This window comes from Suillus discolor, assembly GCF_016758755.1.
Source record: "Suillus discolor strain FC423 chromosome Unknown F5147scaffold_13, whole genome shotgun sequence".
NCBI classification, from domain to species: domain Eukaryota; kingdom Fungi; phylum Basidiomycota; class Agaricomycetes; order Boletales; family Suillaceae; genus Suillus; species Suillus discolor.
This window is the reverse complement of record NW_024541260.1, coordinates 446,439-472,050: the sequence shown is the minus strand read 5'-3', so window position 1 is coordinate 472,050 and position 25,612 is coordinate 446,439. Positions and strand designations below refer to the sequence as shown.

The window sequence follows — 25,612 nt, the reverse complement described above, 5'->3', positions numbered from 1 at the left end:
TGACCGGTGACTCCTAACCGCGGTTCGGCGGACACCCTTGCCATAACCAAATTTCCCGTACCGTACCAAGGTTAACGTTGAAGAGGACCTCCACAGTCACCAAGCCAATAAGGCTCGCAATGGAAACCACCGCAATCACACACCCAGTCAATCAAGGGAACGTCTCCCTTTCTCTAACTCATTATTTTTCCAGGTATTCATCATATAAAGATCCCCTTGGCTTGTCGTCATCGGCGTCGTTGAGGATCAGCCCACCTTACCACAAGCTTTCCGATTTGCGGACGAGGAACACTTATTTATTCATGCAGCTCCATGACCAATCATTCCGCCCTTATGACCTCCCAGACTTCGACGCTGGTATGGATTGTGGAGATTCATCAATTCACCCGCTGTATCCGCCGTGCTCACACTGTCCACAAGGGTCGATGAATCAATGCAAAGAAGCAGCATGCCCCATACTAGAGATGACCTCGCAGTGCACTGACCAGTGTGTCGTCGTCGCCTGTAACGATCCTACCCACCCCGAGCCCAGTTGCCATGTGGCTAATGACGACGTAGTCTGCGATGGCGCATGTGTCCCTGATGAGGACTGTGGCAATTGTTCTGGTCTTGAAGAATTGGTACGCCATATTGTGTGTCTGCACGCACTTTCTGATTCCTCGCATTTTAAGCTGCAATGTTGCACTGACTATCATTCTTATCTGTCTCAGCCAAAGACCCTTGACCCAAGCCTCACACAGTTCAACTGGAACCCGCAGTCTGCAAATGATTTGTGTGGATGCGACGAGAGCGACTACAGCGAACAACATGTGTCCCAATTCTTGTCAGAACGCAGTGACATAGCACAGCCTTTGGGTGTCGCATCTCCCGAATGCCCAGTATCATCTACTAGCTCAGCGTTTTCTTCACCCCACATTTCCCAGGCGGCGACTCCATTCACACCCGTTGGCCTGCCGCAACACCTGCCACAGTTCTCACCACATGTGTTTCCTTGTTTGTGGGCAGACTGCAAGATGATATTCCCGTCCCTTATGGAGCTAGTCGGGCATGTGAACTTGGACCATCTCCGCCCCCCCAATTTAACGAAGGGATCAGCCCTTCAACAGGTATGCTCAGACGCTTCCCAGAATCAACAATTCGACCCCAATGCTTTGTCGTGCCACTGGGGAGACTGTGCTATGCTACCATGTACAGAATCAATTTCAAGCTCGTCGACAACTGGGTTTACGGATACTGTCCTTGACGTTCTTACCACGCATTTGATGCAAGATCATCTTGGTATCAATTACCCCATCCGGGCCATCCCACAATCGACGATGGTGCGCACTGCACCACCACCGAAAACACCACCAACTCGCACAGAAATTATTTCCTGTGATGAGTCACCCACAGACGCCCCGCCTTATCCTTCACCTCGGGACAAGTCTTATTCGCCAGACTCCTCGTCCACAGACGCCATCAAACCTTGTAAATGGAGCGGATGCACGCAGACATTCTCTTCTCCTGATGACCTTACCAACCACATCCTCTTTGCCCACATCGGCAGCGGTAAAGCGCACTACGTCTGTTGCTGGGAGGGTTGCTCTCGGAATGGCACGCAAGGATTTTCAAGTAAACAAAAAGTGGCGCGGCACATGCAGTCACACACAGGACATAAACCATTTAAGTGTAAAATATGCAATGCACATTTCTCGGAAACAGCTACATTGCAGCAACATATGCGGAGGCATACCCAAGAGAGTGTGTACTTTTCCGTTTTCTGTCGTTTCGTGTTCGACAATAAGCTCATTGGGCGCTGTAGAACCATACGTCTGCGATTTTCCCGGGTGCGGCAAGGCGTTCGCTATCACGGGTGCACTAACGATCCACAAGCGGACGCACAATGGCTTCAAGCCGTTCAAGTGCAAATATTGCGAGAAGTATGAGTTTCTTCTTTTTGATGTTGGAGTGCTGATTTATTGTCTTTCTTCAGGGCCTTCGCTGAGTCGTCGAATCTGTCAAAACACGTAGGCTTTTTTGTGGTTATTGTAGGTCTAGTTTCTGAATTAAACCATGTTTCTAGTTACGAACACACACGGGTGCACGCCCTTACCCCTGTCCTCAGGGTGGGTGTGAGAAGTCTTTCGCGAGGCCGGACCAACTTGCGAGACACATGAGTGTACATAGAAAGAAGGGCTTAATAGGACTGGGAATTGAATGAACACTTCAGGATAAAATGTATTTAATCACTATGTGAGACGATAGGTTTTCGCAGTGACTCACCTGTGGTGCTATCAATCACGCGAAGGCCTCCCAAGCACTCGTATACCTACCTGCAGGAGCTCATTTCACTCTGCGGGCAGTGGTGATGTAAATAAGGACTTGAAGACAGTGGGGATGAGTGCCCCAGTGAATGGCTTGGCACCTCCTCCATATAACCGTTTTTTTTGCAGTGCTGTCGCTTGTGCAGCAGAACAACATACCGTGTAAGTAGTCTTTCACTATTGCTCCCAGTTAAAGTACACGGAGGCCGCGGAACCTCCCAGTGATGAGTACATACAGTTTGTATGATAGGGATGAGGACCACATGAGTCTAGATCCATTCCTCGGAGAGGATGGCTGTAATAATTAGAAACAATGCATAGTTCTAAAGATGAAAGTTCATACATCGCGACTAGCTGCCCTCCTGTCTCTCCTCTACCAAATGTGGGTCGAAACGATGTGGCTTCAACCACCCCTAGCGCATCTTCCGAAGAAGATTGTTTTCATCCATCGAGTAAGTGTGAAGATGGCTGGGTATGTGTGTTGAGAGGGTCTTGATGCAAACGGAACGAGGAGCGTGGTGGATGGCAAGACGGATACCCGCGGAACGTTTGCAGTGATGATTATTTATATGAATGGTAAACGTGCGTTTGGAAGCACCCAATGATTATTGATTGGCTGGACTCCCAATACTTCATGCTGGAACGTTATTGATGGCCATGAAACAGGTTAATCAAGCAAAAGGCCATCAGGAAACCTCGCCGTTGTTCGGTGCAAATACTGGGTCAACCGGTCAGCGGTGCCCAACAAGTTGTACAGTACTTACTAAAGTTGATTCAACGTTCATTCAATATTGCTTGTGTGGACGGGCGAGCCCGCCTTTTATTTATACATGTTTGACATGTCGGACACCGACGTCATCAAGGAGGATACATGATCTCGGTCATTATGAAGTAACCCATTTCTTTCCTCGCGCTTCGAATTCTTTAATACTATCACTGAGCTAGTGCCTCTACCACAACTTTCACGCCCCATGCCCCAGGATCAGTAACCCGCTCAGCCTTTAGTTTTATGCTATCGACATATGCGCTCCTGCCAGCCTTTGCCTCCATGTCTTTCGTCCCTTCAGCAGCTTCTCTAGCGGCCTCCACGGCTGCCGCAAGGCCGGACGACAGCGTACCGATGAACGCAGCGAGAGGGTCGACCAGTGTACGAGAAGGAGGACGTGCCCGGGTGTAAGTATACAAACGACCTAGAGCAGCTTCTAGCGCTGTGCGCCATACTTCTTGTGTGGCGGTCGAGGAGGAGCTTTTCGCAAGCGCTTGGGCGAGGGCAGAGAAGAAAATTCTGACGCATGAGGATTATGAGATATGAATCAGACCAAAAGGGGACTTCACTGACGAATAGAGGGCTCCGCTAGTTCCTCCCATCGCGTCCTCTGCGATATGAGAGATTGTGATGACGCTGCCAAGTACATCATTGCCGGAGATGCTGCCTTTGCTCAAAGCCTCAAGCACAGCTGCATGTATATAATGAGCATGCACACATGTCATGATCATAATGTGAAGTACCTGTAGCACCACCTTTGAGCGTAAGTCCACAGTCCCCATCACCAGCGATGCTGTCCATGTATGTAATCTCAGGCTCAGCAGTAATGAGGGCCCGGCATGCACGTTCTACGGCACTGTTGAATTGATTGATATTGGGGGCTTTGAGTGAGGCTGACCAAGCCTTCGCGTGGGTTACAGTCGGGAGGGACGAAAAGACAGATGGTGGCTTTGGGACAGACCTAGAGGACCACTTCCATCCTGGGGTGTTGGTACTGTCGTCGAGTAAGGAAAGGATGAGATCGACGGATGGAGTTCCCGTGTCGTTTGCGGCGGGGAGAAGGAGCACAGTAATTGAAAATCCAGGCATGTTGAGACTTGTCTAGTAAGGGTTATCATCAATTCTAGCAAATCTAAAGGGGTCCAACAAACCATGAAAGAGCCAGAAAGTATGCGCATGATTTTAATTCCAGATTTGTCTAGAGCACGCCTTGCTTCGGCGACTACTCCGCCGAGCTCAAGTTCACTGAGACCTCCAAGGTTATTGACGAGAAGAACAACACGGTCTGTGCTGTCGTTCTTGAAGGGAATGAAAGACCGCTCTTTGTCTGTCGTGGAAGTGATCATTTCGAGGAGAGTGGGGATGAGTTCATTGAGAGGTGGCACAGGAGAGATGCGGCGGTGACCACTTTCGTTGTGAATTCCGAGGCCGATTTCGAGCTCATTTGCACCTAAATGTGTATCGGGAACAGCGGTGCCAGGAACCTGCGTGAAGCGATAGAATATCGTGAATATAACGATGCCCTCGATACCCGAACGTTGACTCATACATGACAGTGGTCCAGACCAACACCTATAGTGCCGAGCCTGGAGGAAACGTACTGGGCGACATCGTAGACCTCATCTACAGAGGCACCAGTTTGGGCGAGGGCGCCCGCAATTTTGTAGACGAGACAAACACCCGCGAGACCACTGTAAGATGTTCAAGTGATGTAGTGGAATTTCGAGAGATATCCATACCGTCTTCCGACAATACTACCCTGGGTTTTTCCTACGGCAACGTCATCTCCTACGATGACGAACTTGACACGGTCAGCTTTGTTGGGGTAACGGGCCGCATATTCTTCTTTGGCTAGACCAAAATTGAGAACATCGCCGGTGTAATTCCTACATACAGAATTCGTAAGTGAATCTCATCTACAAGAGTCGTCCCGATGAGTCGGACTCGCACTTGACTACGATGATAGTGCTAAACGCAGTCACTGTTAGCAAATGAGATTACAGCTATAGCAATAAAATCACCCTTTTTCGTTATCAATCAGATCTATTGCACGGCGAACCTGACCAGCACTTGGAGAGGCAAAGACATTTCCACACACAGCAGCTTCGTGGATGTTGGTAAGGTCACGACCGCATGAAGGATATAACGATTCTGCTAACCAGTCAAAGCCCCCTGGCCTGCATTCAAGTCAGCGTGTACTGGAATATAATGCGGTGGCTTATTTACCTACGAAACCTGAGTGGGATGGCTCATGGCCAGAACCACCTCCACAGAGCAGGGCGACTTTGGAGCGGTCCTGATCAGCGAGGTACACGACTACATATCTTTTCAGTAAAAGATCCTGAACATTAGGAGTCTGCAACTTTACCTCTATGAATCGGATCAAGAGCTAGATGTGTATTGATTGTACACAGTCCTTCTAAGGAATCGAGCACGAGAGAGGGTGCTGTGTTCAGGAAATGCTTGCCTATGTCCGAAGTTGGTGAGCAGTTATTACATTGATAAGGCCTTACTTTGTACGACCATGATGACTGCGGGGTGGGAAGAAAGGAGTTTACATGTATTGGAAATCTACCCCGAAGCGAGGTACAAGTTAGGAATGAAGACTTCGTTGTAGCGGCTGTGCAGCACGTGGCTTCTCTTCTCCACCTACCACACACTGGCGCCGCTAGTATCAAGCTCCAGCGCCACTGCCTGCGGCTTGCCACCTTTCGGATTTTCTTTTCTGCTATAAACTCCGGTGAGCTCTGATGGCTCAGATCCTTGTATGCATCTGCATGTAATGAAGACAAGTCCGGCGGGGAACCCGGCCATGAGTAGAGAGCACTCGAAAGTGCTATAGTGCTGGTCTCTCAAGCTTACTGTCACGGTAGGAAGTTCCACCTAGCCCATCTAACATATGTAAGGACGGAACAGTTGATCCCGCGGAAGCAATTCGCGTGCCACTCGCGCCACCTGAGCTTCACTGTTTACTCTCTTTCTGTAGTATACCTTTTTTGAGCTCCGTAACGGCCATACACAACACAATACCGTAGATAGAGATACACCAGGTGATACTCTTCGTCCTCTGGCTTGCGCGGGAGACGGACTCGGACTACCATCCTCGACTTTAACGGGATGGCGAGCTTTGCGCTTGCGAGACTTAGGAGGTGCCATCCCGTCGAGTGCAGAAGAAAGTGGCTCCAAATTGGTGCTCCCACTAGATCCCGTCTGTAACTGTCCTTGGGAGAATGCCGCGTTGGGGTATTACGCGTTGGGCAGACCAGCATGATATCCATGCTGGGACCATGTATGGCCTTGCAGCGATGCTTGAACGACCGCAGGGGCCTGCGAAGGGTACGCACTGGGCGAACACGTTGCCCGGGATTGCAGGTACCGACTGTAGTGGGGACCTGGATTATCGGAACCATGGGCATGGTAAGCAGCATCATATCCATTTGGGAATCATAAGTGGCCTTGCAGTGGTTCTCGAGGGACGGCAGAATGCTCGATTTCAACCAATCTGCCAAAGGCCGTCAGTTTGAGTTGATGTTTTGAACGAGGTAGAACTAGTACACACAATTCCGATCCAGAGAGCACGGCAGAAGTGACTTCTTCAGATGACAGAATGAGACCACACGATTCATCCAGATAGGGGATTTCTAGAAGGCCCTGGGAGTCACGTCAGCGTACAGCTGGAGGTCGTCTAACATATAGGTAGGCCTATTAAGAAAATCATGAGATGAACTGCATCGTCCGACTTAAGGTTGAACACTAACATATCGAACAACGCCAGAAGATCATCATCATCATCATCATCATCATCGAGACTGAATACGAAAGGCATTATTAGCATATAAGATGCCGAGCGCAGGTACCTGTCCAAGGATCTCATACGTAGTAATAATTCCTTCAGTCAGATATTCCTTGCATAGTCACCCTGTCGGATGATGCCTTGTTAGATCTAATCTCAACATTGGCTAACGTCATGTAGTCAGAGACCATGTACGCATCTGGGGGCCATGCAAGGTCAGAGAGGAACAAGCCCCTTTGTCACGCCATATGTGGTTGCAGGTCGCAGAATGTTGAACTCGTCGGCTGGTCCCGATCTATGAATTGATTTACATCGTGTTTTGGAATCGAGATCGTCGGATGAACTGGTTCAAATTCTGGCCATAGAGGCACAGATCGGCAAAAATTGACATGCTCCTGGTTCCTTTTTAGCGCTTTCTCGATAGCAAACTCAAAAGTTTTTTAGCGTACCATGATGCTGCTGTAAGCTGCACGTACGGATACACATGTTTTCCTGAAGCGAATATATAAAAAATGCACCTGCTTTTGCGGCTGAGCGGCTCACGCGCCGTGTGATCTGGAAACGGAGATGAATTCTTGATGTACCGGACATAAGTATGTATAAGTCTGTGACCCGAATATGCAAGAGTCTAGTCTAAAACGCGATGCCTATAAATTAGTGCCCGTAGACCATACGTCAAGAACTGAATTGAAATTACCTACAAAGTCTGAGCCATGGCCAGGGTGCTACTTATGACATAGGAATTGGGTCGCATCGAAGATCACTAGAAGCGTGATCGAGGTAATATGACTCGAGGCCATTAAATACAAGGCTGTGGCAGTCACGAAGTCCCCGTTGATGGCCATTGGCAGGCTTGCGGGATGTCGATCCGTATCCCCCGTGGGAAAAAAGAGTTACATACGCGTTCTTGTTTGTCGAGGAGGTTTCTCATTTAAATGTCATGAGTTTACCATCACCTGCAGCATCACCTTCCTTGAAACCAACAGAATTGATTTCCGCAAGTCGAAAGAGACAGCGGTCCCAATCTATGCAATCAGATTCTTCATCTTCTATAAAGCGCTCTGCTTCAGAAGGCCCTTCATCAGCTACACCTATCCCTATCATGACAGATCCTATATCTTCGGTTGATTCTGCAAGAGAGCAAGATATTGAAATTGACGCTTACATGGCAGAACAGGGTGAAGATATCTCAACTCAACCAGCTTCTCTCACCATCGAGCAGAAAGTGGCGCGCATCAAATACCTACGTGACAAGTCTATGGTCGCTGGCGACACTTGGTATATCGTATCTCGTCAATGGTTCAGACCTTGGGAGATCGCTTGCGGAATCTTGTCAGACAAGTCACTCGAGTCATTGCAAGAAAAGGATATCGGTCCACCAGACAACTCCTCTCTATTTGACTCTCAGGGAAATCTTACCTCAAATCTAGTCGAACACATTGACGTCGAGTTCTTACCTGAAGAAGCTTGGTCTGAGCTTGTGGCTTGGTGCGTCTCACTTCTCCACTTTGATTCACTTCTTCATATCCCTTCAGGTATGGTCAGCCGATACGTCCGCTCCCGCGATCTGTCATCGCCAAAGCCTTCTTGCAGACCGCCTTGGAACTTCGCCCTCCGCGTCTCAAGGTCTTAGTGCTCAAAGATTTGGGTCCCGATGCTGATATCGCAGGACCTGCGCATGCCTACGTTACTGTCTCTATCAAAGACCCAATGAAGACCCTTTTTAAGGCGCTCGTCTCTGCCGTCACCGCTCTCAGCAACGTTCCTTACAGAATCTGGAAGATTGAACCCGGCGAATTCTCTGGTTCTCACTTTCCCGCATCGAAACTCGCATCGTGGGGAGCAGAATTAGTGAGTGAAGGGACAGACAAGACAGTCGAGGACAACATGATAGAACCGGAAGATCCGTTCGTGGTCGAATTTCAAGAGAATGGCGCTTGGATCGTTGATGCTTCTCAAGTTGTGCGAGCACCTCCACCTTCTGCAGTACACGTACCGCCACCCCATTATAGCAATGACAACGATTTCTTCAGCCGTCTGAGTAATCAACGAACATCAGCATTTCAAAACAGTCAACATTTTCGCACTCCGTCGCCATCACGGCGAGGCTCTTCATCCAAAGCGAAGGAGTCATCAGTTACTCCCTTCAAATCATTCGGATTTTCCAAGGGCAGCAGTAAGATTATCCAAGAACCTGGCACCCTCGGCCTGGGAAACATGTACGCCTCGTTGTCAAATAGTAGTCGATCCACTGACATAAGTGTAGGGGAAATACTTGCTTCATGAACTCAGCGCTTCAATGCCTTGCGCATACAAAAGAGTTGACGGACTACTTTCTTTGTGAGTATTTCCCTCGAATGGTTTTTATTGATGCTAACATCGTATCATAGCTGGCGTCTATCAGGAGGAACTCAATCCCGACAACCCGCTTGGTATGCACGGTGCCATCGCAGAGGCGTTCGGACTCCTCCTGCATCGTATCTGGGCACGGGATTCAACGAGCACTTCGTACTCGCCGCGCGAGTTCAAGTCTCAGCTACAGAGATTTGCCCCTCAATTCAGCGGATACCAGCAGCACGACTCACAAGAGCTGGTTGCGTTCCTACTAGATGGACTACACGAGGACCTAAATCGTGTCCTCAAAAAGCCCTATGTCGAGAAGCCGGATTGGGAAGGAGGCGGTGATCTCGAACTCGCTAAATTAGCTCAAACGTCTTGGGACGGATATATGAAGCGCAACGATAGCGTTATTGTCGACCTCTTTCAAGGCCAATACCAGAGCACTCTGGTGTGCCCTGAGTGCGAGAAGGTACGTATTGTGCGAACTTTTACTATCCTCTGCTGAGTATTGTTCTTACAGGTTTCTATCACTTTCGATCCATTCATGTATCTCACGCTTCCTCTCCCCGTGAACAAAAAATGGTGGCATGTTATCCATTATGTTCCGTGGGACCCGTCTATTCTTCATAAGAAGGTAAGATATCGGTCGCGTTCTTTATTTGTTTCGCTAAATACAATGTACCAAAAGGTCCCCGTCGAGATAAGTCGCGATAGTTCGTTCAGAGATCTGAAGAATCTGCTTGGCCGATGGATGGGAGTTAAGCCCAAAAAAGTCAGTACATACTCGCACACTATCGAGGTTCTCTGCTGATCACTTGAGCTCCAGTTGCTAACCATCGAGGTGTTTAATCACCGTTTCTACAAGAATCTCGATGACAGTATCCTGTGCGGCGATATGGCCGATAATGACCAGATTTTCTGTTTCGAACTGCCCTGTAATTCGCGCCAGAGTCGCTCATACAAGCCAAAGGACAATGATCCTTTCATTGTTCCTGTGATTTTGACGGATGTGGTCCCTCCTCGTCCTGCCTACTCCCATTACTCCCGTCTTACAAACAACTTTGGTTTTCCATTCATCGTGGTGATCGAAAGAGACCAAGCAGTATCTGTGAATGATATGTATGATGCTGTCATCGAACGCCTGCAACGATGGACGGTCCGCGATAGGGACTTGTATACCTGGCAAACCGATCCTTCTCCCAGTGGTGCTGTCACGATCCCTATCTCAACAGTCTCGCCCATCGACTCCGTCGCAGAGATCAAAGAGAATGGGGATGTTAACGAAGTTGACGGGATGATCATTGAAGGCGACATCGCAGATGAGAAAATTTTCGGCGAGGATGATTCTGGGACGGAACCTGGCGCATATGTCGTTGGCACGAAACAAGGTGTCTTCACCTTGCGCCTTTACACTGGCTACAAGGATTATGTCGCAGGTGGCAATGGCTCCAGTAACGGCCGATCCGAGCAGTGGGAAACCCGTACTGAAGACACCGAATCGGGAGCTCCATTACTGAAGGAGGGTGACGCTTTCCTTTGCGAGTTCGATGAGAACATGAAGGCATACTACTTCGGCGCCTCTCAGTTCGAGAACTCGCTGTGGGATGCATGGGTGCCTTTCCTGCATCTCGAGTACTTGGAAGCCAAGGAGGTGGCTGCAGCACAGAAGTCGAAGGGGATAACACTTGATGATTGTTTGACGGAGTTCACGAAGGAGGAGCAGTTGGGTGAAGATGACTTGTGGTACTGCCCGCGTTGCAAGAAACACCAGCAGGCTACAAAGAAATTTGACCTTTGGAAGGTTCCGGACATCCTCGCTGTGCACCTGAAGCGTTTCAGTAACAGTCGCACACTTCGCGATAAGATCGACACTTTTGTCGACTTTCCTATCGAGGGTCTCGACCTTACTGGTCTTGTTGGTGAACGACGAGCGGGGACTAGGCTCGCACAGAGTGGAGCCAACATCAACGAACTTGGCATCAGAGATGTTGAGGAGCCTCTCATTTATGATCTCTATGCCGTCGATGAGCACCTGGGGGGACTTGGTGGTGGGCACTATCGCGCGTATGCCCTCAACCATGCGACAGAGCAGTGGTATCACTTCGATGATTCGTATGTCACGCGGTCTGATGCCAGTCATGCAGTGGCAAGTTGAATTTCTGTCCTTTTTTTTCCCACCAATTAATAATCTTCAAAGAATTCCAATGCCTACCTGTTGTTCTATAGGCGTAGAAGCAACGCCCCGTTGGGGGGCAAGACCAACGAGAAGATAGAGGAAGCTGGTCGCAAGGCTGCCACCGAAGCAGAGGAAGAAAATGCTGTAGAACCAGAGGCGCAGCTTCCGACACCACCCAGTGAAAGCGACGCAACTCCTTTTCCCTTTCCCTCCACACAGCCTAGCAATGCTGGATACCTCACACCGCAATCCAACACAAGGTCGACTCCTACATCATCGCCACCTCCCCTTGATGATGGCGATCCGACAATGTTGGAGGCGCAGAGCGATGATCTGATTGCTGAGGATGGTCTTACTCTTGGTCCTCTCGAACTTGCGTCTCATCAATTTGATTTCCCTAACCCGTCAGGGGGGGCCTCTCCGACGTCCTCAGTCGAGGTGGAACCTGACTACGATGACGACCCCTCGCGCACTTCGTTATTCCGCGCGCATGCAAATATTGACTCTTGGGTTGGTAGTAGTCAGAATGGTCTACCCTCACCAGCAGTTTCCGATCCTGACACGAACCCGTTTTCCGACATGAATTCGCAGAAGAAGAGTGCCGATGATAGCATGGACGTTTGACGAAATACCACGATTAGTTAGAGCTACAAGTTGTAATTTACCTGCATAATCCCGTATCTTAATTAGTTACTACTTTTCTTGCACCGTGGGGTAGCAGTTTATAAGGGCGTGGGTGATACCCGCTTCAAGTTCACAATAAGCGACCTTCCCCTTTCCACCATAACCAACCAAGGTTCGCTACATGAGCAGGCTTCATCCAGCGTTGCTCTATCTGACGATATATAACCCGACTTTACATCCCAGTGAAGAGGTATCCAAAGACGACGAGGATGCAGAAGAGCAAGCACAGATCCTTTTCTACAGTTCACAGGAACGCGCTACTTCGCGTGACAAGATGCTAAGGCAGGTTGGACTTGCCAAGGCGCTCGTCAATTTCTCTGAGTAGGAGCCCCAGGTTTTGCCCCTTGTGCAAGATACTCATCGTTTAATAGAATATTCCATCCGACTGACTCTTGCCACAATGTACATTCTCAATCGAGAAGGATGATAATGCTCAATCCCGAACCTGACTTCTGGATTCACGCAGTACGCCGACTCTCGATCTGTTGATGCGCTCTCATGCTAGTTTTTACCAGGCGGTAGAACTTGCAAAGACACCACGGACGCTTCTGCCCAAACCGAAGGATAAGGGCAAGGGTAACGGAAAGGGAAAGGGAAAAGAGAAAGAGAAAGCAAGCACTCTGCAACCCTCTTATGACTATCACGAAGGCTCGTTTCACGATTACGCACTTCGCGCGCACCTGCTCCGGGGATACGAGCAATTCAAACTTACGCATGGGTCCTTCACCTCGATATTGAATTCCTTCGGCCAGGAAGCATTAGAGTTGCAGCTAGAAAGATTCTTCACTGTATGGGCGTGGTCATGGGATTTAAGCAAGAGTTTTGAGTTGAACGAAGACCTTGGTGCGTTATGTGTCTGGGCATCGCGTATCGTCGCTAACTTGCCGATTCGACTTAGGCTTGTCGCTTCACCCGTTATACCCCGCTATTCTACCTCTACTGGATACCTTTTCATCGCAGTTACCAGCTGGACTGGATGCGTTGTTTCTTTCTCCTCCTCACGTAGTTCCGTCTACAGGATACAGACAATCTAATTATCCACCTGCACTCTCGCGACACCTTCTCTCTCTAATTCCACGCCATTTACCACATCATGAAGCGGATGATGGCACGGAAGCCTTTTCACCCACTGAAAAGGGAGCGACCGCAAACACGGCAGCCAAAGAAGTCGGCTCTGGCGGTAATCCCTCCAGTGGGTTCTTGGGCATGCCTTCTAGTCTCGCCATGAGCATGGATGTTCGGAACTGGAGTTGGCCCGGGGCGTTGACGTTTGGGAAGGGAGCTGAACCAAAATCGCCAGTGACAGAACGAGAAGGAATGAAACCTAATCCCTCCGTGGCCGAAAGTGTGAGCACTGTAGTGGAAGTTGACAGGGGCGCTTTGGGGGATGCGATGTCCTCTACTGATATACATTGCCTACTGGAGAAGGCAAATGATGGATTATCTGTCACAGATCCTGATACTGCACGTGAAGGGTGTTCGGAGATGGACCACAGCAGAGACACTCCACGACCTTCTCGAGTCCCATCACCGCTTCCTGCAGATAGCTCATCTACGTCCCCTCCTGAACCCGAAAAACCCGATCGTCACCGTCAATTGGACTTCGCTTGTACTTTTGTGTTTCTACCTGAAAGTGGTGACCCGTTGGAAACTCGCCGAAGGCAAGTTATACATCTAAGAGTAAGCCCAGACTCATACTCATTCTTCCTTGCATTCACATTACCTTGCTAGTGTCAAAGCTTGGCCGTGGCTCTCATAGCGGATGCTGATAACGTAGAAGACTATGACACACATGTTATATCTGAAGCTACATCTCAAATGTTACATGACATCGAGAACCTGATTGCTGCAGAAGCGACGCGGTACGTATAAGTACTTAAAGTAGAAGAGCAAAACTCACATGGGTACGCGCAGGGCTTCTGAGATCTTACCTTCGGCGACGAAGATTTTGCAGCCCAGAGATAACTATCTCATTAGTTTTGACCACTTTACGGCAGCCAGTCCTGACTTCGTTGCGAAGTCGGATTACCTACACAACGGAAAGCAGCTATTGGAGCAGTACGTGTTATGCCTTTTCTATTCCAGTATAATTTTGACGGGCCTTGCAATAGGGGATTGCACATCACCGAAGTTTTCTCTCGAGGTCAACAACCACAGCACTGGCATGTTTCGAAAAGAGACAACACCGGCGGGGAAGAAAAGGAGGTTTTCCTCGAAGTTGCTCGGAAGGAGACGAGCTTATCTGATGTCGATAATATCCTCCAAAGGCTTCAGTCATACTCATTCTAGCTTGCGTTAAGGATCTTCTCCGACCTGTGACGCAGGCGCCTCCCTCAGGCTAGCAGACATTGTTTTGAGTATCATTTATCCGATCGACGATTCGTGGTCAAGTTACGGATACCTATAGCCTAGCCATAGTAATTATATCATGAAACCCGTTAATCACGTCCATTCTGTCAACTTTCTCGCAATCAAGCTCGTATTTCGGAACCTAGGTGCCCTTGGTTAAGGTTGATTTCCAAACATGTGACTGACGCGTCCGGGCCAAGCGCCGCAGCTGACTTAAATCAACCGTGACCATTGAGACCATGATCATTATACTTCTGCACGCGTCACTGTCACCAGCTGTCTCGCTGTCTTTTTCTTCGTCGTGTTCGACGCTACCCGTCGGACACTTTACGACACGGACGACCACCTCTCTGTTGGCGCCGGAGATTCGAAGTTCTACCTCTCGACAGCTATTCTGGTTCTTGCCCTCCCACACAACCGCGAAGAAATTAGTCCCTCAGGGAAACTTCTCACTCCCTAGCCGCCGACCATCCGATGAGTTCTTTAGGGTGCGTTACGTTGATTGTGGGGCCTTTACGTCGTAATGGATGAATTTATATTGCTTTTAGCGACGAAATAAAGGTCATGCTCTGCATGTAATGTAAAACAATATAACTCACCAGTCCTCCGACTCGGATGCCCCCCCCCCCGCCGCTGCCGCCCTTTTCGCTGGCGACAATATCGCTGACATCTACACGCTCGCTCCATCAAGAATCCAGAGGCACAAGCACTTTTCCATAGGCTCGGGCACAACGTTTGTAGTCGACAATGATGACCATCTCAAGGGCTTCGATGCCTTCGCAACCCCCGACCTTCCCCTCCTTGCAACCCCCAACTCATCGTCGACAATATCAATAGTGCCCTTTTCATCAGTACTAATCTACCGCCCTACCGCCTAGTCCTCTGGATATGGTGCGCATCTCCAATAGGCGCAAACAACAGGTATAACATGATCACCAAATTTATCACAACGCTCATCTTAGTTTTTTCGCATTATGATCGTTTGCTTGCCGCACGTGCACGGACTTACATCGGCGAGCAACTTCTCATGATGTGCACAACACTTACTGATTCTAGACAGGCCATCTCGAGCGATTCCGTGAGGAGATCCTCGCCGACTAAGCGGCTCTTGTCGATAGCTGGGCCGACGCCATGACCGAGCTCGGCTTTACATCCACGCTGGCGCCCCCAACTAGAGCGGTACAAGTTTATCCACAACCCTACTTGCATTCCGAAAGATGCACACCGCCCTTCCTCGATGTTTCCCACGAGATTGAAGGTCACCGCTGGCCGCCCACGCACTATCCCTACGCACCGCTTAGCATCTGCGTAATATTCGATGTCAGAGGTCCCCTACAACCGAATCCTGCAACAACCTATTGGCCTTCTTCTCTGTCCGCACGACCTATAATTCCACCGCCCAAAAAGTTGAAGGCACCGCTTGCGGTCCTGCATGCACTTCTAGTCTGAGGCTCTTCTCTTTCCCTCATTGCTCAAAGGTTCTTGATTTCTTTTTCCTTTATCAGCATGTACTTGACAGATGATGGATTGCTCCATTATTTTTTTACCTGTAGACCCCTTATTCTTCCTTTCTTGTATGTGACAGATGATGGACTGCACATTTCTTTTAGTACTCATGTACTCGTCTCTTCCATTTGCGTTACAGTTTGGTTAATATTGACAACGTTCCACATTTATGTGCATGATGATGAGTTACATATCGACCGCCTGTAATTCCACACCCAGTTTAAACTCTTGTGTGCGCAAGTGAAACGTGACTGGTTGTCTCTTTCTATTCTTCTCAGCCTCTTAATTATAAGTACGAAGTGGAGAATACACAACCGGTGCTACCGTGCTATGCATGCTTAACGTTAGTCAACGATACATCATTTGTTGGAAGCTGCGTCGCTTGATTTCTGAATTGAGATTGAGAGACGAGATTTCCGACATTCCGTGATGTATAATGCAGCAGATCGACGCTTGTTTGAAAGCATGCGACCGCAAGTGCTGCATGTGCCTCCCGATATTGTGACTAAAGTTCAAGCGAGCAAAACTCGGATACATAAGACCCGGGCAAAGGCTTATGGAGATCATTCCAGCAGAAGTAACATTAGCACAGTCTTGGTACTATCCCATGTTGGTGGGGAGTCGGATTCATACATGCCGGGTCTCCCGATCGTTTTTTCCATTCCAATGAGTCATTCCTAGCCCGCCATAAACGGGCATTCGAATTGGAACGACCTCGCGTTGTGCACGGGCAGTGTGGGTTTGGTCACATCCTTCGGATGTTTGAGTAACAGTATCCCTATCTGGCAGTTGAAACTGATTTGTGAAATGGTTGTATCGTGTACGTAGGAATCCCCCCAAGAAAATTTAATAATGGAAGACGGACTAGTACCTGATCCATACTATGTTCAATTATATTTTTAGTGGTGCGCACCGTGACAGCGCGAGATTCAGTAAGTAGGATGTAAGCTCCTGTAGTCTGCAGGAATTAATCACTGATATGAAGAAACATTGATCCAAAGGGTAAGACAATCCCGAACACGGGTAGGCCAAGAAGAGTAGAGGGGATACGGTCGGGCGAGGGGATAAACGGATTTCGATCGTGTCCAATTAGGGTACAAGGAGGGCACAGCTGGGGTTAGTTGCGGCGTAGTGATCGCTAAAGGTTGGGGCATAGTTGCTAAAGCTTGATATGCATGAGCGACTAAATTTGCTATGGATGCAGTTCCTGCCTGTGAAGCGCATGTAGAGTCTTGGCCAAGTTGATGAAGCTCAGGCTGTTCAAAGAAGTTACAATTGTAGTCACATTTGCAGATATTGACATCGCACCCATTTTGCGTACGCCTCTCCAAAAATATAGTGGTAGCTCGTTTCCTATTGCAGGTTCAATGGTGTCGCTACTAAAGAGTAAGAACGCTAGAACGAAGTCATCCACAAGCGAGATGTCATTAATAATTCTGAACCCGATGTCCGCGGGAGGAGACAGATAGTTCATAGTGTTTCCCCTTTCACTTGCCATTGGTTTATTGTGCTTGCTACTATCTAGAATACATTGGAACAAGTGATAGTGAAAACGTAACTCCTCTGCATGCTCACAGATAAAATTCTGGTTTTTTAGCATTAATGCCGTACTCGGCCAACGCGGCACTCAAGTCATCCATGGTTAGCGCGGTCCTCGTCTTATCCTAGAAGCAAGGTGATTTATGCAAGGCAGGGCAGTGAAGAACCGTGGCGTACCTTTGACCCTGGTCCAGTAAGGGGGCCCCGAGCGCGGCCACCAACGGCGTTCGTACGTATACGAGCATGCTGGTAGGCATCGGCAGCAATATCGGATACGAACTTCTGCGCGGCTAGGGAAAGCAGGCGTTTTCTGCATATGTAGAATGAACGTAATGAGTCTATACTAGAAAACATCCTGGAATACTCACAGCCGCACATCTTCGCATTCAAATCCTACCCTCTGGAGATAGTAGTCTGTTACTTCATTGGGAATCTGGACAGCACTTTCAGCTCCACTTGAATTACGAAAGCTACACGAGTACCAGGGGTTCATAATCATCAAGCATAACAAGGAATTCAGCTAGGGTACGATCCTTGCGGGCCTCCTCGGCTGCCTGACGGGATTGTGGTTGAGTTGTTGCGGCCGTAGAGGAGCTTGAGCCTGGAGCCGTAGTAGCAGTTTGAGAGGACTGCGTCTGAGATACATCAGGAAAGGTTCCCGGTGGGTAGTATGTATAAGGAGAAGGCTGGGATTGTGCCGTTGGCGAGTCTGCAAAAGCTGCTGGGGTCGACATGATCTACGATGAGTTACAGTGAGCGCCGGAAGAAGCCTGTCGGAGTTAGCCAGGCGAGATGGTGGCAGTATAAAATGTTCCCACATGCAAATTTTACTGTTGTACTCAATCGGTCGCATGGTGAGTTTTTTCTATCGATTTTCGAGCCTGTTAGGTTCAACGTACATGCATATGATGTTTGAGGCATTTGGCTTTAGCAGGAGCGCACCCTGCGGTGCAGAAATTTATCTCAGCTACCTTCGGGGGAGCTGCTTTGGCAGTATCCTTCCGCTTTGACTGATTCATTCTTTTTTCTACGTCTCACCTAGCGACGATTTACTGACGATTTTCTTGTATAGATACTCGCCTCCAGTTCTCCCATATTGTAGAGTACAAGGCAACGTTGTCTACATAGAGTTTAGGTTCAATGCAACATGTTTAAATTTATCTGTTGATGAACGGCGCGGGATCGGCGTGAATGTTTGCCACTGGACGACAGGCAACCGGGGTCAGTATCACTTTGTGAAGTGGAGCACTTGCACCGAAACGGAGACGAAACGTAAGATCATAGGCGTACGGCTGTCTCGGAGAGCAAATGAGTAACTTGTCATCTGAAAAAGTTGATTTAATTGCTTGATGGCGGCCGTGATGGGCAAGTACGTTAGTGTCCATACAAAACTCTAAATGTAGGCGAACTTAACTGTTGGGCGTTTACAACGCATTTATATAACAATGATGTATTAGCCCGTCTGGCAGCAGCCCTATCGTCGGTCCTCGGAATACCATAAGACTGTCGATCATCCGAGTCCTCCATTTTAAATCCGCGTTTTTGTAAACTGAGACTAGTGTTCTTGTCTTGGCTCCACTGCCGCGGTAACTCTTCCTACTGTCTTCATCACCACTTTGGCTCATGGCCTGAAAATAGGTAGCGAATCTCCGGCCTACCCTAGGTCTCCGGTACGTCCTGCCAGGAAGAGGAAAGGGGACTTCGTCACTAAAACCAGCTGATCATGGCCAAAATTTCAACTTGAATGCTTACCATCATACCTTCACCCTCACGACATAATCACGACATTTATGTCCCACCATGAATATTGACGTCGAGAGCAGTATACGCGTTAGGAACATCACTCCTAGTATGCATAATGTAGGCGGTCCCAGAAAGTCTGGATTGTCATGCGCGGAATGTCGCCGGTATGTCATATATGCTATTCACTTGGAAATACTAGTCCTACTTGAACTTGAACCCGTCTAGATCCAAGCTCAAGTGCGACAGGTAAGTCCAATAAGCAAGTCCATCTGCATTTCGATAGCTGACTTCTGCAGAGTGTTCCCGTGCCAGTCATGTATGCGACGTGGATGTGCGAATATCTGTCCAGAGGGTAAGAACCTCGCTCTTATAATATTCATTCATCTCATCCGCTATGTCCTAGGTACTCTCGCCGCCACGAAAGGAAACAAGTGCGTCCTTCTCGGCTCCTGTACCTTCACCCCCGACTCGGAATCTAACTTTAACTTCCTTTATGAAAGGGTTCTTATGGCTCATGCACAGCGGCTGTCAGAACAGGTAAAAACTATGACTGGGAGAATAAAAGAGCTTGAAGAAGCACTTCATGAAACTCAGAGATCCAATCGTGATGGAAGTGGTCCACATCCTCTCCTACAAACTTCCTCCCAGTCACACGAACACGTTGAAGAGCCAGACCTTCGGACTATCTACGATGATGAAGTTCACGATGTAACAGAAACCATCGGATCTTTATCGATCGATGGCGATGGCCGCACCAAATATCACGGCGAATCCGTTGGATCGGAGGTGAGGCAACCCATTCCGATCGTTTTTGTGCTAAGCCCCTGATTATATGCGCCATCCAGTACTTTCAACCATTGTTTCCGGTTTGTTGAACTTCATTTTTGGAAGACAACATCACTCATGTAAATCACACAATAGCCCGACGGTTATCCATCACAGCAGAGCGTCTCGGCTGACCCAAAATACTTGGGACTTCCATTTGAGATCATCGATCTCTCCAATGCATACCCCTTTGGTCTGAAGGACAGTCAATATACGAAATTTCTTTTCTTACCTTTTCTGCCTCCCCGTGAACGAGCCTTGCAGCTCATGGAGCTATATTATCGAAATGTCGCATGGATGTGAGCTCGTCGTGCACGGCTGCAGCCGATGATCATTGACCTACAGAATCTTAGGTTCGACCCAATCGTACGAGATGACTTCATGACAAATATTCTAATCCCACTGTATGGCCACACCGGTTCCCCTAACGTTAATAACATCCATTCGCACCGACTTTCCGTTTTTTTCATCCTGCTGGCCTCAGGAGTCCTTCACGATCAATCACCATCTTCAATGGTGCTTGCTGAACAGTACTATGCCCTTTCCCGCGCAGCGTTATCACTTGATCCGATTTCGCAAGACGCTACTTGCGCTACTGTACAGGCCCTCTTCATGGCCTTTGGACATATCTACCAGTCTGATCGTACGAACAACGAAGGCAGGTGGCTTCTCATGGGCATCGTGGCGAGAATCGCACAATTAGTGAGCATAATGCTGCCGTTTCGAAGAACCAAAGAACTCACGATTACACACTATCTCACAGATTGGTCTACGTAAGTGCCTCCCCACACTACATCGGTGCCGCACACTGATGGACAAATCACAGAACGCGATAACGCTGGGTGGGGTCTAGGGCAGGAAGAAATACAAAGACGACGCGTTTTATTTTGGGAAATCTACTCGGTTGACGCGTGGACGGTGCGCTCTTTGGTGCTTGATCTCTCTGCCCGCTGAACTGTTTCAAAGAGTATCCTTCATGGTCGTCCACCTGCATTGAGCATCAACCATACAGACTGCCGGTTTCCAGAAGATCTCGATCCTGCGATCAAACCTTCAGGTGCTGTCGAAATGGGATGTGAGTTTCATTTGACTATTTTCTGTGCGAAGCGTTTCATGCCCACCCCTTTACGTGTTTTAGGGCATCCCTGGAAGTTCCGCTATTCGGCAAGCTGTTTAGGAATTTCTGTGCAGCATGTGTTCAACACGCGTGTTCCAAGCTATTCCGCATTGCTCGAATTGGATCGAAAGATACGGAAATTCAACCTGCCGGCACATTTACAATCACCAATGGAAGCCTCAGAAGCAGGGCGTGCTTGGTCTCCAGAAGCCCCTAAGGCAATGCAGCAATATGCTGCACTGTGTCACAGGGAAGCAAGTAAGTTGGGATCATTGTGATTCTGATCAGTAAGAGACCAATGATTGACAGATCTGATGTACATCCATCGGAGCTGGTTCGTACAGGCTTTTCGAGAGGCCCCTACCAACCCCCTTCAGCACAAGTATGCGCCCTCAGTCTTGGCTGTATATCGCAGTGCATGTCGGTTGATATCCAGCCTTAATGGGTTGTACCGAGTGCATTCTCAACCGACGGATCGAACGTGGTTCTTCTGGTCGGCCATATTCTCTGCATGTGTGAGTCTAAACAGTTCATTTTGACAACGCGTCTTATGTGGCGAGCAGATCGTTCTCGGAGCTATAGTGGTGGATAGTCCACAATGTACTCTTGCGTCGAACGCATTGCAAGAACTGGATCAGGGAATGGTGCTTTACGAAGAGGGTTCACTTCCCTGTCGGCCTCCAGCAACTATGGTAATATAGTCTGAGCCTCACGATTGGATGCTCTTTTTGATGCGTTTCTAGCTTGTCCTCCACAGACTGCGTGAGCGTGCCTTCACCTCCCTCCAGGCCGCACAGACAGACAGACAATCACAATCTCATCGGTCGTCTATAAACCCCGGTGATCCAGACGTGCTTGGACCCCGGAAGAGTGGCATCACCGGCACACCATTTGGCTCGTCAGCTTCAAGTACAAGCCCATCCGGTTCAGACCGACAATCGTCAGAACTGTCCGATGGCGATATACCCATCGCTCAGTATTACGCAGCACTAGCAAATCCCGATCTCGTATTACCAGCCACCAGGGAATTGGAGCTCCCGTTTTCTCGGACATTCGAGCCGTACTACCCTGCAGCTTCAGAAGAGGATATCAACGCGCCTTCACCGTTCTTCGACCCTGGGCTACGAGCCGCGGTCATGGAGTCAAAGATGCAGCCCAATGAAAGTAATGCAGGTCCCAGTTCGAGTAGGCCTCCGCCACAACCAGTGCCATTATCATTCCAGCAAGTGTACAATCCGGACCATGCATAATCATCCATCATGTTTTGTTACCTATCGCACTCTCTTTCTTGTCACGCATACACGTTTTCGCTGTCCGCTGTATCCCGCATATTGCAACAACATTACGATTATTTTTTCTACCGCACTTGAATTTTACAAACTAGCCCATCTTGATTAAATTCGTGTCATCGATTGGCATGGCGTTGGCCTCAGCTTGATCGCGCAACTCCATCGCATGAAGGAGTGTATCTATTTCTGGCGAGACGACAAACCGCTTGTTGACTTCTCCCATGATGTGCAAGCGTTTGTTTTGCAAATCCAAATGGACAGCTTGCTGTAAAAACGATGGCTGAGTTGCGCCAGTTACCTAAATATAACTGTCAGCATGCGTGATATGAGCAACAATATAGGAATTAGACGTACATCCATGAGGATGCCGTTACTAAGGCGCATTTTGACGGCCCCGCTGCGATATACTTCGAGCTGCCCGATGACACCATCAACTTTTGGTAGTTCTTTCGTTTGTTCTGCCTCTGGCCCTGTGGATGCGCCTGCTGGATCTCCGCTAGGACCTGGTGGCTTTACGTCTGCTGCGAAAGACACTTTACGTGGATGGCTACCTGGTGGAGGCTCATCAACACTCATTGCCGTCGGACTGGTCAATGGGACATTGGGGACGAATGTTGGAAACGGCTCAGGGAACTGGAAGAAGTAGAGACGCTCTTTCCGTATGTCTGCGTCCTATACTGTGAATGAGCGCGAGTACCAGATAGAGATTTGGGATAATGACCTGGTCCGCTTCACCTTGCACCGCGAAATCATCTATAAGGTCCTCGAGTTCTTCCTCTTCCTCGCTCTCGCTAAGATCAAGGGCATTAGCCAAATCTACTTCCTCGATGTTCATTTCATCTTCTGATATTGTCTCAGCTTCAGGTGGCAGAAAAGTGTTAGGAAACTACCTTTTTTCTTTATACTTGAAGGTGATGATGGATCCTCAATCTTCACCTGAATTTTCTTCTTCTTTTCTTTACGTTCTTTGCGCAAGCTTTCTGGAGCCATCCAGTCCATCTGTCTCACGTTCTCCATGTCGATAATCTCGACACCTTCGTCCGGATCAGAGTAGTCATCTTCGTCAATGAGCGGTGCTACAGTCTCCTTCTCCCTCTTCAACAAAGGAGCGGCAGCTCCAGAGAGACCAGCACCAAGAGCAGTTGCATTTCCAGGTCCCAATGGAACGATGGGTGTGAAATTGGAGCGAGGAGCGCTGCGCCGGGCTGAGGTGCCCGCGAGAGCAGGTCCCATAGCGAATGGCCCACTGGCAGTCATTTCTACTGGAACTGGACGGGGAGCGGCACCACGACCTTCTCCTCCCCTGCCCCTTCCTCGCCCACGTCCGCGCCCTCGATCAGTAGATGCATTAGGGATGGTTGGTGGGGGGGCTTCCTACGTCCAGTTCAGGATGATGATGATTCGCGTAGATGTACTCTACGATACTTACTTGTTTAACTTCCCTGGTAACGACGTCATGAGAAACCGTGGATTTAGATTTGACAGAATTGGCTCACTCTTTCTTTCTTCGTGATGGTAGTGTGGGCACGAACTTGAGCTTCTGTGATCCTTGCCTGGTCACGTCAGAAGGCTTTTTTGCCAAGCTGCCTATGGCTTTTGGTACAGACGGTCCTGGAGTGCCTGATGGTGTCGAGGATGCGCCCGCATTGCTCGTAGATATGGTATTGTCTGCCATGAAACCAGATAAATATCGCGAAAAAGTCACCCAGTTACATAACGTTCAACACGTGTGGACAGCCACGTGTTTATCTACTTCCTCAGTTGAATCTGATCAACATTCAGGCGCACAACTGCAGTTACGCCCAGTTCGCAATTTTCCGCACAATGGGAGAACCAGAGCACCTCAGGTCCACTTACAATGACATACACAACATCATCAGAGGAACCTCGAACAAGATTGCGTCTGAATTCAAGCCTGACATGTTCATTGCGATCGGTACGCTGAACTCGTAGTCCGAGTGCTTTCATGATACTTCTAATGCTCATATTGCCCACGAAAAGGGGGAGGGTCAGTTCTATTCTATCTAATCGGTAACTCGATCTCAACTCTCATCCCACAGTGGCTTTTTCCCAGCTCGTGTACTGGTATGTCGCACAGAAGCGATACAACCGGACCGACCTTCTAATCCGCCTTGTGTCCGGTCTCACAGCGCACATTCCTGAAAGATCCTTCGACGAAAAAAAACATCCCGATTCAAGCTATTGGTCTCTCACTCTATGAATCTCTTCCTGGTACAACGGTAGAGCAGCTTAACGGCGAGGTTGTTCGCACCCAGTGGCTGTACGGTGTTATCAATTGTACACAGGATCTAATATTGACACGGGTAATCTCGACAGAGGGCCAGACCCGGGCAAAAGATTGCTCGGAAGACGGGCGTTAATCATCGTAAGTTCTAACTCCTCGGTTTTTATTATGTGAATCCAACCAATAATTTGAATAGGATGAAGTCGACGATACGCGCAAAACTCTCCAGTAAGAGCTCCACAAAAATAGTCTTTGTTGGTTCTACTCATTCTATCCACTGTTCAGATATGCATTGAATGAGCTCCAGAAAGATGTTGAAGCAGAACTTCAGCTACTTCCAGAGTCTGAGCGTGACTCGAAACGCACCAAGTTTGCAGTCTTCGTGGTGCACAACAAGCTTAAGCCAAAACTTGGAAAGCTGCCACCGAATATCCCGTGAGTACTACAACGAGTGTTGATTTCACATGATTTCACAAAATTTCCACAAGATACTTCGCAGGTGCTGAAGTGGAGGACGTGTGGTAAGATTTATTCCTTTTACTCCAGTCTGATGGGAGTCTAATCGAATCATAGGCTTGATTATCCGTGGGAAGTTATGTGAGTATCGTTTTCTAATCTCCATCGATGATGAATGATTCAGCGTATTTTTTCGACCTTAGTGATATTGAGGAGCATGATCGTCTGGCAAAGGAGGACGAGGAGAGGAAGAATATAACAGTTGATGAGCACTAACATTACTAAGGACAAGAAGACACGTGTATGCTGATCCCATCCCTATAAAGTATTTGCTGGTGGGCCAGTGGCGTCCGTTTCGTGGTTGATTTAAATTTTACTTGTGCTTGGCCGTGTCATTGTGGTCCATGACGGACTTGAAAACGGAACCAAATTTTAGTCCGAGATCTAGAATTGGTATTAGCAAACACCGGCATTATTAATA

The 25,612-nt window shown here is 48.7% G+C and overlaps 10 protein-coding genes across 10 annotated transcripts; 5 read left to right on the top strand and 5 right to left on the bottom strand.

Annotated features, from left to right (window-relative positions):
* Window positions 1-65: 65 nt before the first annotated feature.
* On the top strand, window positions 66-2,249 carry F5147DRAFT_62959 (uncharacterized protein). Its single transcript, XM_041432755.1, has 5 exons — window positions 66-620; window positions 672-1,740; window positions 1,802-1,919; window positions 1,973-2,006; window positions 2,063-2,249. The coding sequence occupies exons 1-5, from the start codon at window positions 120-122 to the stop codon at window positions 2,198-2,200; spliced, it is 1,860 nt and encodes a 619-aa protein (XP_041295683.1). The 5' UTR covers window positions 66-119; the 3' UTR covers window positions 2,201-2,249.
* An 848-nt stretch (window positions 2,250-3,097) lies between these two features.
* F5147DRAFT_682814 (dihydroxyacetone kinase) lies at window positions 3,098-6,014 on the bottom strand. The gene is made up of 12 exons (XM_041436492.1): window positions 5,583-6,014; window positions 5,438-5,536; window positions 5,296-5,385; window positions 5,229-5,246; window positions 5,091-5,172; window positions 5,020-5,037; window positions 4,809-4,955; window positions 4,619-4,760; window positions 4,221-4,553; window positions 3,813-4,170; window positions 3,643-3,760; window positions 3,098-3,588 (listed from the first exon to the last, which is right to left on the bottom strand). The coding sequence occupies exons 1-12, from the start codon at window positions 5,593-5,595 to the stop codon at window positions 3,237-3,239; spliced, it is 1,770 nt and encodes a 589-aa protein (XP_041295682.1). The 5' UTR covers window positions 5,596-6,014; the 3' UTR covers window positions 3,098-3,236.
* On the bottom strand, window positions 5,993-6,936 carry F5147DRAFT_682812 (uncharacterized protein). The gene is made up of 3 exons (XM_041436491.1): window positions 6,828-6,936; window positions 6,629-6,771; window positions 5,993-6,571 (listed from the first exon to the last, which is right to left on the bottom strand). The coding sequence occupies exons 2-3, from the start codon at window positions 6,693-6,695 to the stop codon at window positions 6,039-6,041; spliced, it is 600 nt and encodes a 199-aa protein (XP_041295681.1). The 5' UTR covers window positions 6,696-6,771; window positions 6,828-6,936; the 3' UTR covers window positions 5,993-6,038.
* An 869-nt stretch (window positions 6,937-7,805) lies between these two features.
* On the top strand, window positions 7,806-12,085 carry F5147DRAFT_62881 (uncharacterized protein). Its single transcript, XM_041432742.1, has 8 exons — window positions 7,806-8,350; window positions 8,398-9,081; window positions 9,129-9,202; window positions 9,253-9,671; window positions 9,723-9,836; window positions 9,891-9,974; window positions 10,029-11,348; window positions 11,400-12,085. The coding sequence occupies exons 1-8, from the start codon at window positions 7,890-7,892 to the stop codon at window positions 12,000-12,002; spliced, it is 3,759 nt and encodes a 1,252-aa protein (XP_041295680.1). The 5' UTR covers window positions 7,806-7,889; the 3' UTR covers window positions 12,003-12,085.
* On the top strand, window positions 12,086-14,648 carry F5147DRAFT_682800 (uncharacterized protein). Its single transcript, XM_041436490.1, has 7 exons — window positions 12,086-12,383; window positions 12,434-12,527; window positions 12,578-12,905; window positions 12,961-13,742; window positions 13,794-13,924; window positions 13,977-14,120; window positions 14,174-14,648. The coding sequence occupies exons 1-7, from the start codon at window positions 12,184-12,186 to the stop codon at window positions 14,349-14,351; spliced, it is 1,857 nt and encodes a 618-aa protein (XP_041295679.1). The 5' UTR covers window positions 12,086-12,183; the 3' UTR covers window positions 14,352-14,648.
* Window positions 14,554-15,620, bottom strand: F5147DRAFT_650655 (uncharacterized protein; the record flags this gene model as incomplete). Its single annotated transcript, XM_041433456.1, has 4 exons — window positions 14,554-14,817; window positions 15,011-15,092; window positions 15,122-15,270; window positions 15,459-15,620. 4 exons carry the CDS (start codon window positions 15,618-15,620, stop codon window positions 14,554-14,556), a joined length of 657 nt encoding a protein of 218 aa, XP_041295678.1.
* Window positions 15,621-17,370: 1,750 nt separating this feature from the next.
* F5147DRAFT_682795 (transcription initiation factor TFIID 23-30kDa subunit-domain-containing protein) lies at window positions 17,371-18,382 on the bottom strand. The gene is made up of 7 exons (XM_041436489.1): window positions 18,356-18,382; window positions 18,275-18,286; window positions 17,939-18,226; window positions 17,825-17,889; window positions 17,634-17,766; window positions 17,493-17,581; window positions 17,371-17,438 (listed from the first exon to the last, which is right to left on the bottom strand). Exons 3-7 carry the CDS (start codon window positions 18,188-18,190, stop codon window positions 17,435-17,437), a joined length of 543 nt encoding a protein of 180 aa, XP_041295677.1. The 5' UTR covers window positions 18,191-18,226; window positions 18,275-18,286; window positions 18,356-18,382; the 3' UTR covers window positions 17,371-17,434.
* A 925-nt stretch (window positions 18,383-19,307) lies between these two features.
* On the top strand, window positions 19,308-22,391 carry F5147DRAFT_571640 (fungal-specific transcription factor domain-containing protein; the record flags this gene model as incomplete). The annotated part of the gene is made up of 15 exons (XM_041431056.1): window positions 19,308-19,363; window positions 19,425-19,445; window positions 19,496-19,551; window positions 19,603-19,630; window positions 19,700-19,985; window positions 20,045-20,065; window positions 20,121-20,323; window positions 20,378-20,726; window positions 20,788-20,797; window positions 20,851-20,942; window positions 20,991-21,099; window positions 21,163-21,399; window positions 21,451-21,656; window positions 21,705-21,833; window positions 21,885-22,391. 15 exons carry the CDS (start codon window positions 19,308-19,310, stop codon window positions 22,389-22,391), a joined length of 2,310 nt encoding a protein of 769 aa, XP_041295676.1.
* A 130-nt stretch (window positions 22,392-22,521) lies between these two features.
* On the bottom strand, window positions 22,522-24,105 carry F5147DRAFT_770980 (RNA polymerase III RPC4-domain-containing protein; the record flags this gene model as incomplete). Its single annotated transcript, XM_041441185.1, has 6 exons — window positions 22,522-22,728; window positions 22,785-23,102; window positions 23,152-23,273; window positions 23,321-23,804; window positions 23,860-23,872; window positions 23,927-24,105. The coding sequence occupies 6 exons, from the start codon at window positions 24,103-24,105 to the stop codon at window positions 22,522-22,524; spliced, it is 1,323 nt and encodes a 440-aa protein (XP_041295675.1).
* A 79-nt stretch (window positions 24,106-24,184) lies between these two features.
* F5147DRAFT_682786 (uncharacterized protein) lies at window positions 24,185-25,526 on the top strand. Its single transcript, XM_041436488.1, has 10 exons — window positions 24,185-24,366; window positions 24,432-24,438; window positions 24,491-24,515; window positions 24,581-24,711; window positions 24,768-24,816; window positions 24,872-24,903; window positions 24,961-25,110; window positions 25,164-25,196; window positions 25,249-25,272; window positions 25,335-25,526. The coding sequence occupies exons 1-10, from the start codon at window positions 24,255-24,257 to the stop codon at window positions 25,405-25,407; spliced, it is 636 nt and encodes a 211-aa protein (XP_041295674.1). The 5' UTR covers window positions 24,185-24,254; the 3' UTR covers window positions 25,408-25,526.
* The last annotated feature ends 86 nt before the right edge of the window (window positions 25,527-25,612 follow it).

Coding starts and splice junctions, on each gene's coding strand:
- F5147DRAFT_62959 (XM_041432755.1), top strand. CDS start 120: ATGGAAACCACCGCAATCACACACCCAGTCAATCAAGGGAACGTCTCC. Junction 621..671: donor GTTCTGGTCTTGAAGAATTG/GTACGCCATATT, acceptor TCGCATTTTAAG/CTGCAATGTTGCACTGACTA. Junction 2,007..2,062: donor CGTCGAATCTGTCAAAACAC/GTAGGCTTTTTT, acceptor CCATGTTTCTAG/TTACGAACACACACGGGTGC.
- F5147DRAFT_682814 (XM_041436492.1), bottom strand. Junction 5,386..5,437: donor TCTTGATCCGATTCATAGAG/GTAAAGTTGCAG, acceptor AAAGATATGTAG/TCGTGTACCTCGCTGATCAG. Junction 4,761..4,808: donor GGTAGTATTGTCGGAAGACG/GTATGGATATCT, acceptor AACATCTTACAG/TGGTCTCGCGGGTGTTTGTC.
- F5147DRAFT_682812 (XM_041436491.1), bottom strand. CDS start 6,695: ATGAATCGTGTGGTCTCATTCTGTCATCTGAAGAAGTCACTTCTGCCG. Junction 6,572..6,628: donor GTGCTCTCTGGATCGGAATT/GTGTGTACTAGT, acceptor GGCCTTTGGCAG/ATTGGTTGAAATCGAGCATT.
- F5147DRAFT_62881 (XM_041432742.1), top strand. CDS start 7,890: ATGCAATCAGATTCTTCATCTTCTATAAAGCGCTCTGCTTCAGAAGGC. Junction 9,082..9,128: donor ACCCTCGGCCTGGGAAACAT/GTACGCCTCGTT, acceptor ACATAAGTGTAG/GGGAAATACTTGCTTCATGA. Junction 9,672..9,722: donor TGTGCCCTGAGTGCGAGAAG/GTACGTATTGTG, acceptor TTGTTCTTACAG/GTTTCTATCACTTTCGATCC.
- F5147DRAFT_682800 (XM_041436490.1), top strand. CDS start 12,184: ATGAGCAGGCTTCATCCAGCGTTGCTCTATCTGACGATATATAACCCG. Junction 12,906..12,960: donor TGAGTTGAACGAAGACCTTG/GTGCGTTATGTG, acceptor GATTCGACTTAG/GCTTGTCGCTTCACCCGTTA. Junction 13,743..13,793: donor GGCAAGTTATACATCTAAGA/GTAAGCCCAGAC, acceptor TTACCTTGCTAG/TGTCAAAGCTTGGCCGTGGC.
- F5147DRAFT_682795 (XM_041436489.1), bottom strand. CDS start 18,190: ATGTCGACCCCAGCAGCTTTTGCAGACTCGCCAACGGCACAATCCCAG. Junction 17,890..17,938: donor TTGATGATTATGAACCCCTG/GTACTCGTGTAG, acceptor AGTGCTGTCCAG/ATTCCCAATGAAGTAACAGA. Junction 17,767..17,824: donor GAATGCGAAGATGTGCGGCT/GTGAGTATTCCA, acceptor CTACATATGCAG/AAAACGCCTGCTTTCCCTAG.
- F5147DRAFT_682786 (XM_041436488.1), top strand. CDS start 24,255: ATGGGAGAACCAGAGCACCTCAGGTCCACTTACAATGACATACACAAC. Junction 24,904..24,960: donor GATACGCGCAAAACTCTCCA/GTAAGAGCTCCA, acceptor TCCACTGTTCAG/ATATGCATTGAATGAGCTCC. Junction 25,111..25,163: donor AAGCTGCCACCGAATATCCC/GTGAGTACTACA, acceptor AATTTCCACAAG/ATACTTCGCAGGTGCTGAAG.